The sequence below is a fragment of the Penaeus chinensis genome, chromosome 30 (genome assembly GCF_019202785.1).
Source record: "Penaeus chinensis breed Huanghai No. 1 chromosome 30, ASM1920278v2, whole genome shotgun sequence".
Lineage (NCBI taxonomy): Eukaryota > Metazoa > Arthropoda > Malacostraca > Decapoda > Penaeidae > Penaeus > Penaeus chinensis.
In genome coordinates this window covers 21,738,809-21,756,308 of record NC_061848.1, presented here as the reverse complement: position 1 = coordinate 21,756,308, position 17,500 = coordinate 21,738,809, and the positions used below count along the sequence as shown (strand labels likewise).

The following is a 17,500-nucleotide window of genomic DNA, read 5'->3' as shown; positions in this document are numbered from 1 at the left end:
AGAATAAGAACTGTGAATATGTACACATCAGTCGTAACACTTGTCATTAGCTGCATTCACCTTGAGTAAACCATAGAAAATAAAATACATTTTAAAAATAAAACTTCAGCTTGATAAAGCAATGATACACACAACAAATTGAGACAGCATCATCTTCTGGGCAGACCAGGCTAGATATCATGTAGTTCTTAGGGGTTCTTTACCCTGGGGTCCATGAGGAATAGATAAAATAAAATAACATTTAAATTAATTTTTTTACTGTTTACCATAAAGTTTTATAATAATTTGTATTGCATATATATTTTAGATAACCAAATCTCAATTAATAATTTACAGTATACACATTACATGCAAAGTTATATTGAAGTGAATATTTTGGGAAAAGGGGCCCATAGTTTCCATAAGATTCTTAACCTGTATATGCCGGTCCTAGCCTATAGCCTTCATAACAAACTGAATCATCATGCTGGGTATGGCCATAAGTGTCGTGACGCGCTAGAGTGAGTCCAACAGAAATTTCCACTACATGTAGTGGACTCCAGGGCCAAGCAACATGATGGTTGCCAGAAGTCACCAGAGTCAGTGACACCAAGAGATTTCTGATACTGTCATTGAGGGGTTAAAGGGACCCCTGATTCTAAACAGATTAAGAACCACTGATATATATCCATTGCCTGGGAACACAGAATAGTTTTCCTATGGCCATGGACTGTAATCGCCTAATAAATCCTGGCAACTATAGTTGTTTAATGAAAACATATGTTTAAGCTATAGCTGATGCACACTTAACAATCCACTCATTCACCGCAGTTAGGAGGGCTTAGCAAGCTGAACACACGTGTAGATGGTCTACGAATTACAAATATTGCAGTCTGCTATTCTTCTAGTTTTATTCCCCTTTTGCTTCTCCCTCACCCAGTGGCCTTTCACCATGTGGGCACAAATGTGAGATTTTAGCCTTCCATTTGACTGCAATAATTTCGACTGGATTTAGGTAAGTCAAAGCCAATATGAGGTTTTATTAATATAAAAGTCATTACTGTCGCTTCTGTAATTTAATTTTCTTCTCCTTTTCGAAACTGATCTGAAATCTTCCTCTGTTACCCAGGAATAACATAAATACAATAACAATAAAGAAACAATCCAATCATCTGAACACTTGCTGAATCAGACAATTCCTGCCATATAATCACTGGGAAATGATGTTTACTAACATTTCCTTTCATAAGTGTTGATATGTCTCCTTAACTTACGCCAAATATAAATAATTCACTTACATAACTTACAACACACGAAACACAGCCATCGATCCTGTCTTTTAACACCAATATTACTCACCATATACGACTTTCTTCCCTCTTTTACACTTGTCTCTAACTTACCTTTGAAAAAATACTTGTAAAACTCCTGCATGAGACAGAAGAACGACATTTTCACCGTAAGAAGACGGAAATTTGTCGCAAGAACACAAGTTATTGAATAACTGCGATTTTTTTTCTCTTAAAGATGAACAACACGTGTGGTTCTGCAGTTCGAAAAAGCACGTGGTTCTCGGGAACAGGTGAGCAAATTCAAGGAGAATGAGGAGATAATGCAGAATAAAGGATTGGAATAGGAAGGAAGAAATTAAAGAAAGTGAGAGAGAAAGAGGAAGGAGTTCTTTTTATAAGAGGGAATGAGAAAAAGCATGTTCTATCTTGAAGAAGTTCTCAGAACGGAACGTGTTGATTTATAAACATTGTGTCCGAGAGTGTGGAGCGTGGCTTTAAATAATTATTTTACGGGTTATGCTTTTCGCCTTCTTTATTCAATTTTTGTCACCGTATTATACTGTTTTTAATATTTTGTATTGTATAAGTGCTTAATCAAAATATGTATGTTGGTTTCATATGGAATCATACTAATTCCTCCCTCCGAATGTTAACAGCTGACTCTGACTTCGACGGGCTTTACATGTAACCCACCAGTCAGAGGTATGTTCTTCGTGTTATTTAACCGGATATTCATTTAAACAAACGCTGATACGTAAGGAAGGGAGGGCGAAGGCTCCGTTTTTGGGGATATATTACATAATCATCATATAACCCCAGAGATTTTAGCATTAGATTTCTAGATGAAAATTCCAATCTGACTGACAATGATCCTACGGTTATTACTCGGAATTTTATTAATAAACCGTAAGATATTTAGTTGATAGTTCAAAGGGAAATGAAAAATTGTTTTTGATTCGCTAATTATCTGCATATAATTCTGTGGGAAGATTAATAAGTGGAAGAGGTGTTACAGTAATGTTGTGTTGAATTTAAAACTTCTAAAACTTACATAATCAACATTGTAAAAAATGTCAAGAACAGAACTGCTTGAAGATGATACTGTAATACCTTCTAAAGGAACAGAAGTAACATTCACCGTTTTATAAATAAGACAGCACAATTAAAAAACAGCTTTAATCAGATGGCAAAAAGGGCAGCTTATAGTTTCTCCAGTTTTTGCTAACAAACATCCACTTCTTAGATTCTGGCAGCATAGGGCTTTCTAACTTACTTGGCAATTTATTTTCGAGTAAAGAAATGTGCCGAACTGTATTTGCCAACATATATATTTGTTTCCTGGCCTTTGTTGGAGCAAGAAGTGTCGAGGCCAAAGCTTCTCATTATGCTGTCCCTTTCTGGATGATTCTACGTATGAAATTGATAAGGAAGATTGTATAGATTATCATCATTATTGAAATTATATTTTACTTTCCATATCTGGTCAAAAGGTAAAAGTGAAGCAGTGGTTAGATATCGGAGGAAGTTCACATTTTTCTCTTCTCATGCTAATATTGAGAAGTAATGTTTTCATATGTTACTCAGTGATATAGTTTGCCATTGATTCTTATAGTATGTAGTGCTTTTTATATACACTTCTAATTGATTTTTATATGTTTATGTATTTGTTTGCTATATAGTTTCTAGTTTCTCATAGCCACATAGTACAAGGTAAACAACAAAATTTGACCAAAGAAATCTAGGGCATTTTGTTCTAAAGTTGATAATAAGAAAGTTATGAAACATGTCAGTAATATCTTGTACGCATTTACATAATAATTGCACTAAGATAGGGAAATATAATGTCACTGTCTTAACACAAGGAAAAAATACACTCACTGATACATGAAATAATCTGTGTAGGCAAAGAATAATGTTGGAGATAAAGAAAATTGGTAGCGACATATGCTGCAAAGAGTCCAGGGTGATCAATTGGAGGCTGGAACTCCTAGTAGGAAATTATAGGGAATTTGTTGGGGTCTTGGGACAAATTTTCTGGGTTAGGTAGGATTTTGATTCCTAAAGTGATGTTGTGAATACCCAGGAGCGTCCCCAAGGTTGTTGGCTGGAGTAATAGACAATTGCCATTGCTTTCTCTTATAACCTGAACTAGTTATTTCTGAAAACAAGAGATTCATATCTACTACACTGTAAATATCTGGAATAGAAAACAAAATTTACAAGGTTGGATGCCTGTGTGAAACCAAAGAACTGCCATTTGTTTATATACTTGTGTATTTTGCATTTAATTTAAGCTTCATTTTGCAGTATTAATGATTATGTATATTTCTTTTTACAGGATTGGTTAAGAATAAATGGAGGTTCCATTGCCAACAACTTCAGCTGTTTGAGAAAAGATATTTTGACAACCAGGGAAAATGAGACACCTCTTTCATACTGGAAAATTTTACAGAAACCTTTCTAAAACGAGAATTGTATCATACAATTATCATAGGCCATTAAGGACTGCAGTTTATCAATTACCAGAATATACTACTTGCAACAGTATTCATACAAATGCATGTGATTTCATAAAAAGAAACTTATATTTGTATGCAAAAATACCAATTTTTTCTCACCAAAGAATACCAAGCATAAGCAACACACTTTCAAAATTATCCAATGGACATGTTCAATATTCTACACACTCTGAAGAACAACTGTCATTGTGCAGTGAAAAAGTTCAGCACTGTCTTTCGGAGATGAGAGAGAGGTTTAGATCCTGTTCTCAAAGCCCTACAGAAGAGGGTCAGCTCACTGCAAGGTCGCTCAAACCCTTGATGGTCTTGCTGGAGGAGGTAAGATGAGAGGTGTTTAAAGTTTATATAAAGTGAAAAGAGAAAGGAAATGAATCAGTTTAATTGCATAGTTTTATAAGTTAATTCATTGTTTAAGACTGATATTAAGACTTTTGTATTGTTTTGATAAAATATATTTACATGGTGGTAAAAAAATATCCTTACTCATGTTTGAAGTTTGCATATATGTCAGACAGCTGAATCAACAATACTTAGGTATAATGACAGTTTAATAAGTCTAAAGTATTGTCATAGAAGAAAATGAGATTATGAATAGTAACCCAAAGCCGACGGGTATGGCACGTACATACATGCCATGCCCACTTTACTTTATTAATTGTTTTTACACATAGATGGCTACACTTGTACTAAGTCACCAGTGAGCCAACTATGAGTACCTGGCTCGCCTGTTTACCCTTTTCCTTGATTTTCAAAAATTCTTTACATTATCTTATATTGCTGTCACTAATGTCAATAACATTATAGTAATTATAATGTCTATAATAAAAATAACACCATCAATATTCATAGCACCAGTAAAAATATTTTTTTTCCTGCAAATTTAAGGAAAGGTGAAATCAGGTAAGGTTACAAGGTCTACTAATTGACTCTTTGTGGCTAAGCATTTTCAGAGCCATCTATGTGGAGAGACATTTCACAAAAAAATAAAAAATGAGCCCAGGATTTTCCTGGCAGCATTGAGTTAAGATGTCAATTATGATAAAAAAACATGTGCTTCCAGGTTGACAAAATTCAGTCTGACATTGATGAGCTCCGTAGCATGGCCAGTGACCCAGAGAATGATAAGGAGATGAAGCAGCTGGCCCAGAGTGACCTTGAAGATGCACTTGAAAAATTAAAGGAGATTGAAAATGACGTAAGTTTGGATGTTTATTTGTATTTTGCTCTCACTCTCCTTACTTTAATTCTCAATTGATTCCTTCCTTTTTCCAGAGCATATTAGTTTTTTGAATCTTGGTATCTCATGGCTCATGTGGGGACAAAAATTTGGGTATAAGACATAAATTTTTACTGTTTTGCCATTTCAAAAGCCTTTATTTTTATTTGTCAGTTATTATGCAGTATCAAAAAAATAATAGACTACATATTGCTGCCACTCAGCAGCAATATGCTAAGGCAAGGCATGTCAGACAAATTTTCCCATTTCCCTTAGCCAGATATCTTCATGATTTGTCCCCAGATCAAAGGTTCGTAGTAGTAAGCCCTGCCACCTAATCTTGCCGCATTGAATATTTCAAAAATGATTTAGTACCAGATTTTACCCTTTTTTACTGGTCTAGTAAAGTCAAGGAAAGCATTACTGATATCATTCTAAACAGAGATTAATGTATTGTCTTTGAAAAGTCTTAGTATTTGATCTTCTTTCCATATTTGATTGGCTTTATATTATATAAACCTGTGTCTTGCTACTGCATTATTCTGTTGATTATTCTATTTATTGTCTTTAGGTACACAGTAAATTTTTAATGAAGTTTAAGTTTGCTGTTTTTGTTTGTAAGATAAGTTGTGTATGAAATTAATATATGATACTTTATTTAATAAGTCTGATATCTCAAAATATATGCCCAGGGTATATTAAAATAGTGAAAGATTGTTTTTAGTTTTTAGTTTATTCAAGAATGGAATTTTGAATGGAAATTTTGAGTTTAATCTTGAATCTGATTTTAATTTTTAGATTGGAAACATAATCTGAATTTGGAATTAGAGTTATGATTTTTTGACTTATTGATTGGATTCATAAAGTAGGTTTTGATTTAGAATGATTATTGAACTTTTTAGTTTCATAGTATGAATTTCAAATTAAGATGATTTGTGCATTTGAAGCTTGTTCATAAATTGAATTTATTTTTTAATTAGAATCATTAATTGAATTTTTATTTGGAATTAGAAATTAGATGCTTGTATTAAAATCATGAATTGTATTACTGTGGGAATCATGATGTGAAATTTTAAATCTAAACCTGAAATTAAACATTTGAAATTTAATCTTGAATTGCATTGCATTAGAATTATGAATTATTTCTTTATCTAAAATTATGATTATTATTTTTTCCTCCCAAAAATCATGTTTATTTTTGATGATTAGTCAAACATAATGACTTAAGTCCTGAATGGAATTTTGAGGGAAGATCACAATTTGAATTTTAAAGCATAGAATCATCTGTTGAAATTTTTAATCCAATTGGCACGGATGACAAGATTACATGCCATGCCTTTTGTAATATATATTTATTCATATTTATTCATAGGTGGTTCCACAAGTGCTCAATCACCAAGAAGACAGTTGTTAATTCTACCTGTTTACCCTTTTCCTGAACTTTTGGAAAGGGTCTTTTGTATTATTTCATTGTCTTAAATGTTACTAAGATTTTAATATCATTTTTATAATCATAACATCAATAACAATAATAACAGTATTGATATCAATCGTATTAAATAGAAGAACACATTTTCTTTCTAATTCAAGGAATGGTGAAATCAGGATTGGTCACTAGGGCCTACTAATAGACTCCTTGCCAGCTGAGCACATGTGGAGCCATCTGTATGTAACAAAATTCACAAAAGACTACAGGGAACAAAACATAAATCCATGGTATGGTTGGGTTAATCATAATAAAGATGGTGATCTCTTCCTCAGGTACTGAATTCTCTGGTCCCCCCTGAGCCACTGGAAGACACAGACACCATAGTTGAAGTGAGTGCAGGCATTGGGGGGCAGGAAGCCATGCTTTTCTGCCAGGAGGTATTTAGCATGTATACGTCCTATGCAGAGTACATGGGATGGGAGACCGACGTTACAGATTATGAGACAACGGATATTGGTATGTTTGTGTGTTGAATCTGAATGGACATATTTTGATATCTAGGGGAGGTAGGTAGGTTATATATATATAATCTATCTATATCCATATGCATATAATATATGTATTATATCTATATCCATATATATATATATATATATATATATATATATATATATATATATATCCCTCCGTTTATAGATATATATATATGTAAGTATCAAAATATTTAAATTATTCCATAAAAGTATGTGTTATTCCCTTTTCATAATTCATCTGATAATACAGAATGTGAGAACAGAAATTTATAGCCAGTTATATCATATTATATTATTTATTTATTTATACATTGATCATATATGTTACAATAGAAACAAAAAATCACAAAACCATATTTTCATCTGGTGATGTAGGTGGTGTGAGACATGCTGTGGCAGTTGTACGAGGTGAAGGGGCATACCGTCTCTTGAAGTACGAGGGAGGAATTCACCGTGTGCAAAGAGTGCCGAAGACTGAGAAGGCAGGACGCATTCACACTTCGACTGTCTCTGTGGCTGTCATGCCTCAGCCGAGTGAGGTGTGTTGCAAAGATAGTGAAGATGGCTGTAGTGCATGAAACTAGATTGGAATTTTGTGTTTGGGAGAGAAATGATCATTTATTTTTTTGTGTCTGTTTATAACTGAAGAGTTTGCTTGAAAGAACAAATACTTCAATCATTTTGTTTTTTTCCATGTTGGGGATTGTATATACACATGTAAATGTATATGTCTACTAGTATTTGAAATAGCTTAAGTTATATCTGCAAATGTATTGATGTAGAATTCATTCTTATAGTTTGTTCTGCTATGAATGTTCACTCAGTAATGGACCAGGCAATCATCTCGAACAAGTATTTTTCATATTTTTCCAAATCCCATTAAAAGAAAAAAAAAAGAGTGTGTCTAAAAGGGAGATAATAACTTTGCAGATAGACATTCAAATATCGGAGAAAGACCTGAAGATTGAGACCAAGCGAGCGAGTGGGGCAGGTGGACAACACGTCAACACAACTGATAGTGCTGTTAGGATAGTTCACATTCCCACAGGTGTTCATTTAATCACTCTTGTGTATAACGTGTACAACTGGTTTGATGATGGATATACAAGTATGTTACAGAGATGCTGTGACTATTTTGAACTTAACTGACTTTCAGTGTAAGATAAAGCTTTGAATTGTTTAATTTTTGAAATTCACAGGTATTGCTGTTGAAAGTCAGAAGGAAAGGTCCCAGCACCGCAACAAGGATGAGTGCATGAAGAAGTTGAGGGTACAGCTCTACCAGCTGCAACTCGATGAAATCATGGCCCAGTTTACCTCAAACAGGAAATTGCAGGTAGGTCGTCCTCATTGAGTCAGAAGCTTGGTAGATTTCATTACTGAGTCATGATTTATGGTGCGGTTTTGATATAATTGTATATATTTCCTTACTGATCATATGATACACCAAAACTTGTTTGGGAGTAATGACAGGACTACTTTCTTAATCTTCCCAGGTTGGAACGAGAGCCAGATCTGAGAAAATCAGAACCTATAACTACCCTCAGGATCGAGTCACTGATCACAGGTGGGTTTTTCTGGTTTGTGTTTCCTCTTCATTTATTAGGAAAGAAGAACTGGATTTTGAATTACCTTTTAGGATGTGGATATATGCCTTATTTGACCTACAAGAATTTCAGAAGTATACTTATAAGATAGATACTGATATTATAGCTAAAATAAATGTTGTATTCAATGATTAGATCAATTAAACAGTCAGAATGAGACTCAGCCATATTTCTTCTAATCACTCTAAAACCTGTTACAGAATTGGAGTGTCTGTGCACAATCTGCAATCTGTTTTAAATGGTTCAGATGATCTCCATGCTCTTATCTGTCAACTCCTTGAAGAAGGTTGGAAGGAAAGACTGTGGGATATCATTAACAACCCTCAGCTATCTAAGTAGTGTTAATGAATAATGACAAAGGTATTAAAAGGTATTTAAAGGAGAAGGACAGACATCACATTGGAAATGAAAGTTTATCAGTATGTTGCTTATGTAGTAATTCCAAATGCATTTAAAATTTGTTTTATGGAATTTTTCAGTCACTGTAACCATAATAAGTTGGTAAGGCAACAAACAGTACTCTTACAGGTGAACCTTTATCATTATTGTATAATGTTATTTTTCATTTATTTTTCATTTTCAGTTCTCATTTTGAAACTTACTGCATGAGAACAATTTGTAAATAATTCATCAATGTATATTTGTTATAATGTAAATAGAAAAGAAAAATAAGTTGATTTCTTTTTCTCTCTTCCTTGCCTTTGTCAATATAAAAAAAAAGTATAAGATTGCATTATAGGTTATAAAAAGTGGCCAGTACCTAAAAATGTTTGCAGAATCTCTGTCATATTGACTCTTATAGCCCATGAATAACAATCAGAACAATGACAAAGAAAGAAGTCATCAATATGTTCTATATCCAGAAATACCATTACTTATGTAATAATTGTGAAATTATGTTTTTGCTTTAATTTCATGCTATGAGGATATTTAATATATTAAGATATGTATGTCCATATTTGATTACAACCTATTTCATTGATCTTATGAATAGTAAACTATCAAATATCATAAATGAGTGAACATGTAAAATATGCAGCAATATGCAGCTCTGAATTTTGGACAACCTCAAATACTAATATAAGTCTCATTATGGAAAATACAAAGTCTGCCAAAGCTGCAAAATGTGGAATTCCATGAAAGCCCAATGGCACTTTTCTGCCAACTTTTGTGTTTCTGTTTGAACCCTGACAGTACCATTTCCGTTAAAGTAGCAAATAGGGCTCATGTAAAACAAACAATGCCATCTGGGTGAGGTTCTTGAAATGACACAAGTATTCTCATACATATCACATTATTTTAAAGAAACTTAATGTAATTAAGACTGCTATATTGTATTTAGAAATATTCAAGAATATTAGCTAAAGTTTACATGAACTTCTCTTATTTAATTTATCAATAAAGACACTGTCGTAGTCTAAATCCTCTGTAGCACAAGATCAAGATGGAAAGTCAGATGAAAATGGTTGCTACCTTCTTTTTCTAGGAGGCCTGTGGAAAGCCTCAAATTCATGTGGAAATGCAAAAATTGATGAAAAAAAAGTAGCCATTAAGAATACTTATAAGATAACATCCTAGATGTAGAGAAACATTATTTTAGAAGTAACTGGTGACATGACCCCATGACTTAACTATGATCATTTCCATAGAGTAAATAGGTCCTAAACTTCATCATAAACTGGCATTGCTTACTAATAGATAATTTGAAATATTCTGCCAATTAACTGACCAACAGATAATTTTAGATAATCAATCATGATCTAACAATTTACTCAGATATTTCTAGTTTCTAATCTATATTAGGTAAATATAGTGAGACGAAATATACATATTTCACTTTTTATTTTACTACATTTTACAAAAATATTCTAAAGAGGAAATCATTGATTTTCATGCAGAAAAAGAAGAGAATATACATTCTAAATTATTTTGTACAACAGCTATTACATGGATGATAAAATGCCCGTAACTAAATACAAACTGCAACCACTCGATTTTTTCTTCGGTAAAAACAACGAAGATAACAAGACCATACCAGCATGTCATTCATTTAAGTCAATCACACTTAAAGAGGAATATTAGCATGTTTCTTCCATGGGTTGGTCAGCTTCTTTGTGGCCAGCTTGTCCAGGTCTTGACAGATGCGTCGCCTGGTCGTGTGTGGCTCAATTATATCATCAACAAAGCCTGTTGAAGTAAAAGAGATGGAAAAATCAATTGTTTTTCTTGTTTATAGCATTAATTTATTTTCTTTGGTGGAAAGAAAGAAAGAAAAACTGATTTACAGAGAATTATGATGATGAAAAAGAAAAAGAAACAGAAGAAGAAGAAGAAAAGAAAGATTAACCTTATAATCCTCAACACTACAAATCAACATACCCCTAACAGCAGCGGGGAACGGGTTTCCAAATTTGTCAATGTATTCTTTCTCATACTTCGCAACATCTGACTGACCACGATACAGGATGGATACAGCTCCTTTGGCTCCCATTACAGCAACCTGATGAAGGGAGAGTATTAATATATTTCTACTTTCATTCACAGATTTTAATTCTTCCTAATTCTCAATAAATATGTAATTCTCAGATATATCTCATTAGAGTCAGCAGTGTGATAAAACTCTTTGCATGCAGAAACTCTTTGGACTAACTAAATAAACCTGTGAATGTGTTATAATCTGCCCCACAATCAGTGGATTACAGCACCATACAAGCTATCAACCTAGTAATTTGATAAATAAATCAAAATGACACCTAAACACAAAAAAAGAGATCAAGTATATACATACATAGAGCATATACACACCTAAATAAAATTACTCATCAAAAACAATAAAAAGGAGCAGCAAATCATGAAGCTCTAAAACCTTACCTCAGCGGTTGGCCAAGTATAATTCATGTCTCCACGCAAGTGCTTGGATGACATCACATCATAAGCTCCTCCATAAGCCTGAAAAAAAGAGAGAGAATTGTTGTTTTAATGGGACAAGTACATCAAACAAAAATTAACACATGAATATATAGGTGGACCTAAAGAGTTTATTACCCAAGTTTATATGGAGAATGGAAAACACGGTGGATGAAGAACAAAATTCCCATACATATTTCTACTTAACTAAAACCAAGCAGAACAAGAATTGGAAAACAATACTTATCAAATTCCACACTACATGATATACAGGAAGCCATACATATGTATCTCCAAACTGGTGGTTAAAATTATAACCTGTATTGCTGGAGCAGTCAAGTAATGCAATCCAAGCTATGTTTTACCTCAGTACAAGTTGTCAAGCTACTCTCTGACCTTACCTTACCTGCTGTCTGGACAGGCTGTCTGTTCCTGTGTCACTTTTACAAGAATTTCACTGGTTCCTGTAAATCTTCACTCTTCCTCTGATGTGGTGTTGTTAAGAATAAATACTTGTGGCCAATATCTTGCTTTCCTGTTCTAGCCAGTGAAACTAAATCCTCTAGAATGAGGATTCAACCCAAGGCAAGGGAAAGTCGGTACAACCAAAGCAAAGGGGAGCAACGCTTGAAAAGGTGGTCAAACTAGTCTATTCTGGCCAGGGATCCCATTACAGAGCAAGATACTTCACCAGCTTTGAAGGGAACTGAGATGAAAATCCCTGCTAAGAGTGGCATTAGCCAAGAACTGCTGTGTTTGTCTTTTGTGTCAGGAAGGGAAAAATGATGCCAAAACAAAAACTGCAGTATAATTACCAGGAAGCTTATACCTTAAGTGTCTAAGCTTTGTGTATTATATCATGTTAGGTACAACTGCACTGTATAAACAAGTTATATATATTACAACTACCAATGATGCCTTACTAAAATTTTGAAGATTGCCTATACAAATATTTATTTGATCAAGGAATGCAAGCAAGCAAACACCCACTCTGACATATTAAGGACACAGAGCTCATTTCAGACAATATTTACACCCTGGTAGACAAAGTGAGAGCCAGAGAACATATATGGTCTTTTCAGGGACAATGTTTCTCTGCGGGGAAACACTGTGCAGCTTGACCAATCCCTGTAGCTGACAGACACTCAGCAAAACTGTCTAAGGATCCCGAAAGAAAAGACTAGTGTGACCACTGCTTTACCATTCCACAAATGCCCAGCAGTGGTTACTATTTTTAACTAGCCACATGAGGATATAACAGTATGGCTTCCTATACATCCTAAGCATTCCCTCCTTACAACCTCAACTGTCCTCTAACCACTGACCTTCCGTGTGATGACTGTAATCTTAGGCACAGTGGCCTCGGCAAAGGCATACAGCAATTTGGCCCCATGGCGGATGATGCCTCCATATTCCTGAGCAGTGCCAGGTAGGAACCCTGGCACATCCACGAAGGTCACCAATGGGATGTTGAAGGCATCACAGAATCGCACAAAACGAGCACCCTTCACTGAGGAGTTGATGTCCAAGCAGCCTGGGAGAAGGAGAGTTCATGGTGCTATGACATGGCTAAGAAGATAGTGTAATGGCACAAAATGAGGAAGTGGTTTAATGCATGGGAATTTTTTTTCTGATAAAATTTTATGACATTTCCTTCCTTCTAATTATCATTAGCACCATTATTATTATTATGATCTTTGGTTTTTTTTCTTGATGTCTGATGTCTGCTAAATCTCTGCTAATTTGCTCATTCCTTTGTCAGTTTACATTTATCTTTTGGGGTTTGATTCAGATATCAATTATTAAATTTTGCACAACTATGGAGAAAAAAAAAGGAAAGAAAGAAAGAAAATGTAAGGAGAACAATTTTGGAAAGTCATAACAATCATAATCAATTAGGCTGTACTCTACAATTAAGAAAAATATAAAAAAGTGATGTGGAAGAAGGGGGGCCTAGCAGCAGAACTTTTATAGAAATAATAACCTAAACTGACCTGCAGCTGACTTTGGCTGATTCCCGACAATGCCAACTGTGCGGCCATTCATTCGAGCAAACCCAACAATGATGTTTTTCGCATAGTTGGGCATGATCTCAAAGAAATCTCCTTCATCTACTACGCCATTTACGACATCAAGCATATTGTAGGCTGCTGTGGACTCCAAGGGCACAACAGTGTCCAGTCCTGGCACATCACGATCCCTGTTGACGGTATGATTGTTTTATGTATGGCTATCCTGAGCTAAGTAAGATTTTTCAGCTACTACTTACAATAAGTAACTGAGGTGATAAGTGAAAGTTTTGTCTGTACATAACTGAGGTTATATGTGAAGGTTTTAAGTAGAGAGCAAAATCTGGATAGTCACACTGCCTGACAGGTGCTTGTGTTCCAATTCAGTTGCTTTAATAACTTTAAAAAGTATGTTCTGAATGTTGTTTCAGTTTTAAAAACAATTAATTATTTTACTAGAGTTAAACATATATATGCCCTTTTGTATCATTTATAACAGATAATGACATGGAACAATAACCAACAGGGTTTGAAAGAAGAGCAACGCAATAAACCTTAGCTGTTGATGCAGCAGATAATTTTAAATAATCAACCAATCACTTACCAGGGATCATCACATTGCCTGATGGGTGCCTGATCCTGGTTGCTCTGTGGTAGGTAGTTCATGAAGGTGCGCAGGTTGAGCAGTCCATGGATGTCATTGTCAAAAGCCTTGTGTGCCACACCAGAGAGGGTCGTGTGTGTCCGAGCCCCACCCAGCTCCTCCTGTGTCACGTCTTCATTGGTCACTGCCTTGACTACATCTGGGCCAGTGATAAAGAGGTATGAGGTATCCTGGATCATGAATGTGAAGTCTGTAAGGGCAGGGGAGTACACAGCACCACCTGCACATGGACCCATGATCATAGATATCTGTGGAAAGGGAAAGAGATGGTGATAATCAGCTTACAATGAAATGTTTTGCAGAAGGCTAACCTTTCATAAAAAGTCACTCACTTTCCTTATGTATCCAATATGCAAATATTATATGAACTATATTAGTACCACCTTCATCATTTCCTTTACAGGGGTAGATGGAGGTATAGTAACAACATAACTGGGGACTTATATGGTCAAATAGTGAGGCAGGTTTGAGCTGAGATCAGGTTGGGCATCCACTTAAGGTTAAGAACCTTTCTCTATCCAATAAAAGTTCTTTGAAAGAAGGCACCATCCTAGTGCCAATGAGTGAAAGGTTGGAGCAAGAATAACTTCAATGCTTGATTTTGCATGCAGGCATCAACACACTTTATTTTACAGGTGTTCAAAACAGATAAACACTATGAATAACAAGTTATTTCAGCTGCCAATGCCATCTCCAAGGGGGTGACCTGACCTTTCCTCTCATGCAGCCAATTTTATTTCTATCTATCAAATTCACAGATGCTTAGGGGTAAAAGCCATTATCATTCCCTCCAAGATGGAGTTGATAGATAGAATAACATGTTACCATGGTGTTCATCTGTTTTGAAAACTTGTGAGCATTATGAAGCTGATTGTAAATTATCTAAACATCTTGTCACAGATTTTATTTCCATCTATCAAAGTGATGGCCGCATGAAAGTATCTGTCAGTATCACCCCTTCCGAGATGTCAGCAGATGAAATAACATCTTTCATGGCATTCATCCTGTGAGGCAAGGTGTGTAGAAGCCCATGTCCAGGATTGAGCCAATTGTGGATTATTTGAACAGGTTGGAGCAGATGTGAGCTGGTTCGGTTATGTGTCCTTACAATTATTCATGAGTGAACTGGGTCAGCTTTTCCTTTATAAATTCTTGCATTACCACTGAATTACTAATTTTATAACTGTTCTAGTCACTGCCTGCACATACTTGCAGAAAGTGTGGACATGTTTATCAGCTACAATTTTATAAAAGTTCTCAATTCAGTCTCTTTATTGATGTGGAGGTTGCCTGAAGGGTGGATTGATAAAGTCTTTTCTTTTAGGCCCTGTAATTTGCAGTCACCTCATCTGTACCTAAGTTTCCACAACATACTTCATGCCTCTTCCCCACATCTTCCAAAGTCTCTCATGAGGGAACACATACCTGTGGAACAACACCGGATGCCATAACATTTCGCTGAAAGATGTCAGCGTATCCAGCAAGAGACTCGACTCCCTCCTGGATCCTGGCTCCTCCTGAGTCGTTCAGTCCGATCACTGGTGCACCCACAAGCATGGCCTGGTCCATTACCTATTAGAGAAAATACAAAAGCTCGATAAGCATTACTGGAGAAAGAAATGGAAGAAAAATATCAATATGAATAATGACATTAATTTTGATACAAAGAAAAATATCAATATGAATAAGAAAAATATCAATATGAATAATGACATTAATTTTGATACAAAGACTGTTATAGTATAAAACACTTGTCACATTTCAAACAAGTCATGCCTATCTTAAATTTTTCAAACAATATCAGCCAATAATTAAAATGTTTGTTCCACATATTGTGGTTTAGCAAAATCAGATTTGCAGATAAGACTAGATTTGAATACCTATTAACAAGAAGAATTACCAATAGAAATATTAGTTACTAAAAATATAAAGAAATATAAACAAATCAGTGAATAATTACTAATTAATAACTAAATATGACAAAATTTAATTAAAAATGGTTATGTATTATAATCATTAGGCTTTTTGATATACCGTGTGTGTATTAATATAGTGCATCTTATGAGATCAAATTCTTAGGGATACCCAAAGGAAGAGGGGAACAGTCCCTCAAAATGTTTAAATCCCTAGGAACAACAATCCCACCAGCTTATCTATCCCCTTCAACTTAACTTTTTGTTGCCATCATTTCATGAGTTAATTCTAAACAATAATCATATTCTTATCATATAAAGCAACAAAATAGGTATTTAGACATATCTATATGGTATCTATCTGTACATATAATAAAAACACAATGCAATACCAATAACTAACTCATGTGGCGAGAGAATGTGTAATAAGCAGAAAAAGAGAAGAAGAAGAAGAAGCAAAAGAAGAAATTTGATTAATTGGATGAAATATACCCTACTATATCAGAATGACTAAAATCACACCCATTACACTTCCAATCACAGCCAGAAATAATGACTGGCTGAAAGAGGGAAGGTCCAAAGGGGAAAGACGGAAGGGGACATAGGGGAAAGGGGATGTTGGGGTGATATTGTGTGTGTGGCTGGAGGAAACCTGCCAAGCGCTACTGGATATACTTGTGCAAAAAAGTCGTGGGGAAAAAAGCCAGGGGATACTACTCTATTATGAAACTAGTGTTGCATCAATTAGCTAAAGCCTTGCTGTCAATTCTCATGTCATAACAGAGAGTAAATGAGGCTTTCTTTGTGTGCAAACTAATGCAAATTCAAAGTCAGTTTAAAATCTAACTATATCATTGGCGAGATGATAACTTTTGTGCACATACAAAGCGAAAGCAAGTGTGTGTGTGTGTGTGTGTATCTGTGTGTGTGTGTGTATCTGTGTGTGTGTGTGTGTATCTGTGTGTGTGTGTGTGTATCTGTGTGTGTGTGTGTATCTGTGTGTATCTGTGTATCTGTGTGTGTGTGTATCTGTGTGTGTGTGTGTATCTGTGTGTGTGTGTGTATCTGTGTGTGTGTGTGTGTGTGTGTGTGTGTGTGTGTGTGTGTGTGTGTGTGTGTGTATGTGTGTGTGTGTGTGTGTGTGTGTGTGTGTGTGTGTGTGTGTGTGTGTATGTGTGTATGTGTATATGTGTATATGTGTATATGTGTGTATGTGTATATGTGTGTATGTGTATATGTGTGTATGTGTGTGTGTGTGTGTATCTGTGTGTGTGTGTGTATCTGTGTGTGTGTGTGTATCTGTGTGTGTGTGTGTATCTGTGTGTGTGTGTGTATCTGTGTGTGTGTGTGTATCTGTGTGTGTGTGTGTATCTGTGTGTGTGTATCTGTGTGTATGTGTGTATCTATGTGTGTATCTATGTGTGTGTGTGTA

The 17,500-nt window shown here is 35.0% G+C and overlaps 3 protein-coding genes across 5 annotated transcripts in view; 1 reads left to right on the top strand and 2 right to left on the bottom strand.

Annotated features, from left to right (window-relative positions):
• LOC125041342 (ATP-dependent RNA helicase DDX55-like) overlaps positions 1–1,539 on the bottom strand; it is a 6,732-nt gene extending 5,193 nt beyond the window's left edge. The window contains exon 1 of one of the 2 annotated variants that reach the window (XM_047636211.1): positions 1,383–1,539. The gene's annotated coding sequence lies outside the window, so the exon portion shown is untranslated. Of the gene's footprint in view, positions 1–1,277; positions 1,299–1,382 lie in introns of those variants that run through there. The other variant, XM_047636212.1, reaches the window with a different exon arrangement.
• A 289-nt stretch (positions 1,540–1,828) lies between these two features.
• LOC125041089 (peptide chain release factor 1-like, mitochondrial) lies at positions 1,829–9,525 on the top strand. Of its 2 annotated transcripts, none has more exons than XM_047635842.1 (9): positions 1,829–1,973; positions 3,610–4,108; positions 4,851–4,985; positions 6,768–6,951; positions 7,344–7,507; positions 7,899–8,016; positions 8,168–8,304; positions 8,465–8,535; positions 8,776–9,525. In XM_047635842.1, exons 2-9 carry the CDS (start codon positions 3,689–3,691, stop codon positions 8,912–8,914), a joined length of 1,368 nt encoding a protein of 455 aa, XP_047491798.1. In that variant the 5' UTR covers positions 1,829–1,973; positions 3,610–3,688; the 3' UTR covers positions 8,915–9,525. The 2 variants fall into 2 exon arrangements, with proteins under 2 accessions (XP_047491798.1, XP_047491799.1); XM_047635843.1 differs by lacking the exon at positions 1,829–1,973 and adding an exon at positions 2,159–2,177.
• Positions 9,526–10,404: 879 nt separating this feature from the next.
• LOC125041088 (propionyl-CoA carboxylase beta chain, mitochondrial-like) overlaps positions 10,405–17,500 on the bottom strand; it is a 14,839-nt gene continuing 7,743 nt past the window's right edge. The window contains exons 4-10 of the mRNA XM_047635841.1: positions 15,581–15,727; positions 14,096–14,403; positions 13,477–13,682; positions 12,808–13,016; positions 11,447–11,524; positions 10,955–11,075; positions 10,405–10,762 (exon numbers count right to left, since the gene is read on the bottom strand). Of these exons, the coding sequence (XP_047491797.1) occupies positions 10,641–10,762; positions 10,955–11,075; positions 11,447–11,524; positions 12,808–13,016; positions 13,477–13,682; positions 14,096–14,403; positions 15,581–15,727 (1,191 nt within the window). The 3' untranslated portion in view covers positions 10,405–10,640. The remainder of the gene's footprint in view (positions 10,763–10,954; positions 11,076–11,446; positions 11,525–12,807; positions 13,017–13,476; positions 13,683–14,095; positions 14,404–15,580; positions 15,728–17,500) is intronic.

What these genes read in the sequence shown, in the direction of transcription:
- LOC125041089 (XM_047635842.1), top strand. Translation starts at nt 3,689, where the DNA reads ATGAGACACCTCTTTCATACTGGAAAATTTTACAGAAACCTTTCTAAA. An exon ending in TCATGCCTCAGCCGAGTGAG is followed by an intron (nt 7,508 to 7,898) that starts GTGTGTTGCAAA and finishes ATAACTTTGCAG; the next exon opens with ATAGACATTCAAATATCGGA. An exon ending in GATAGTTCACATTCCCACAG is followed by an intron (nt 8,017 to 8,167) that starts GTGTTCATTTAA and finishes TGAAATTCACAG; the next exon opens with GTATTGCTGTTGAAAGTCAG.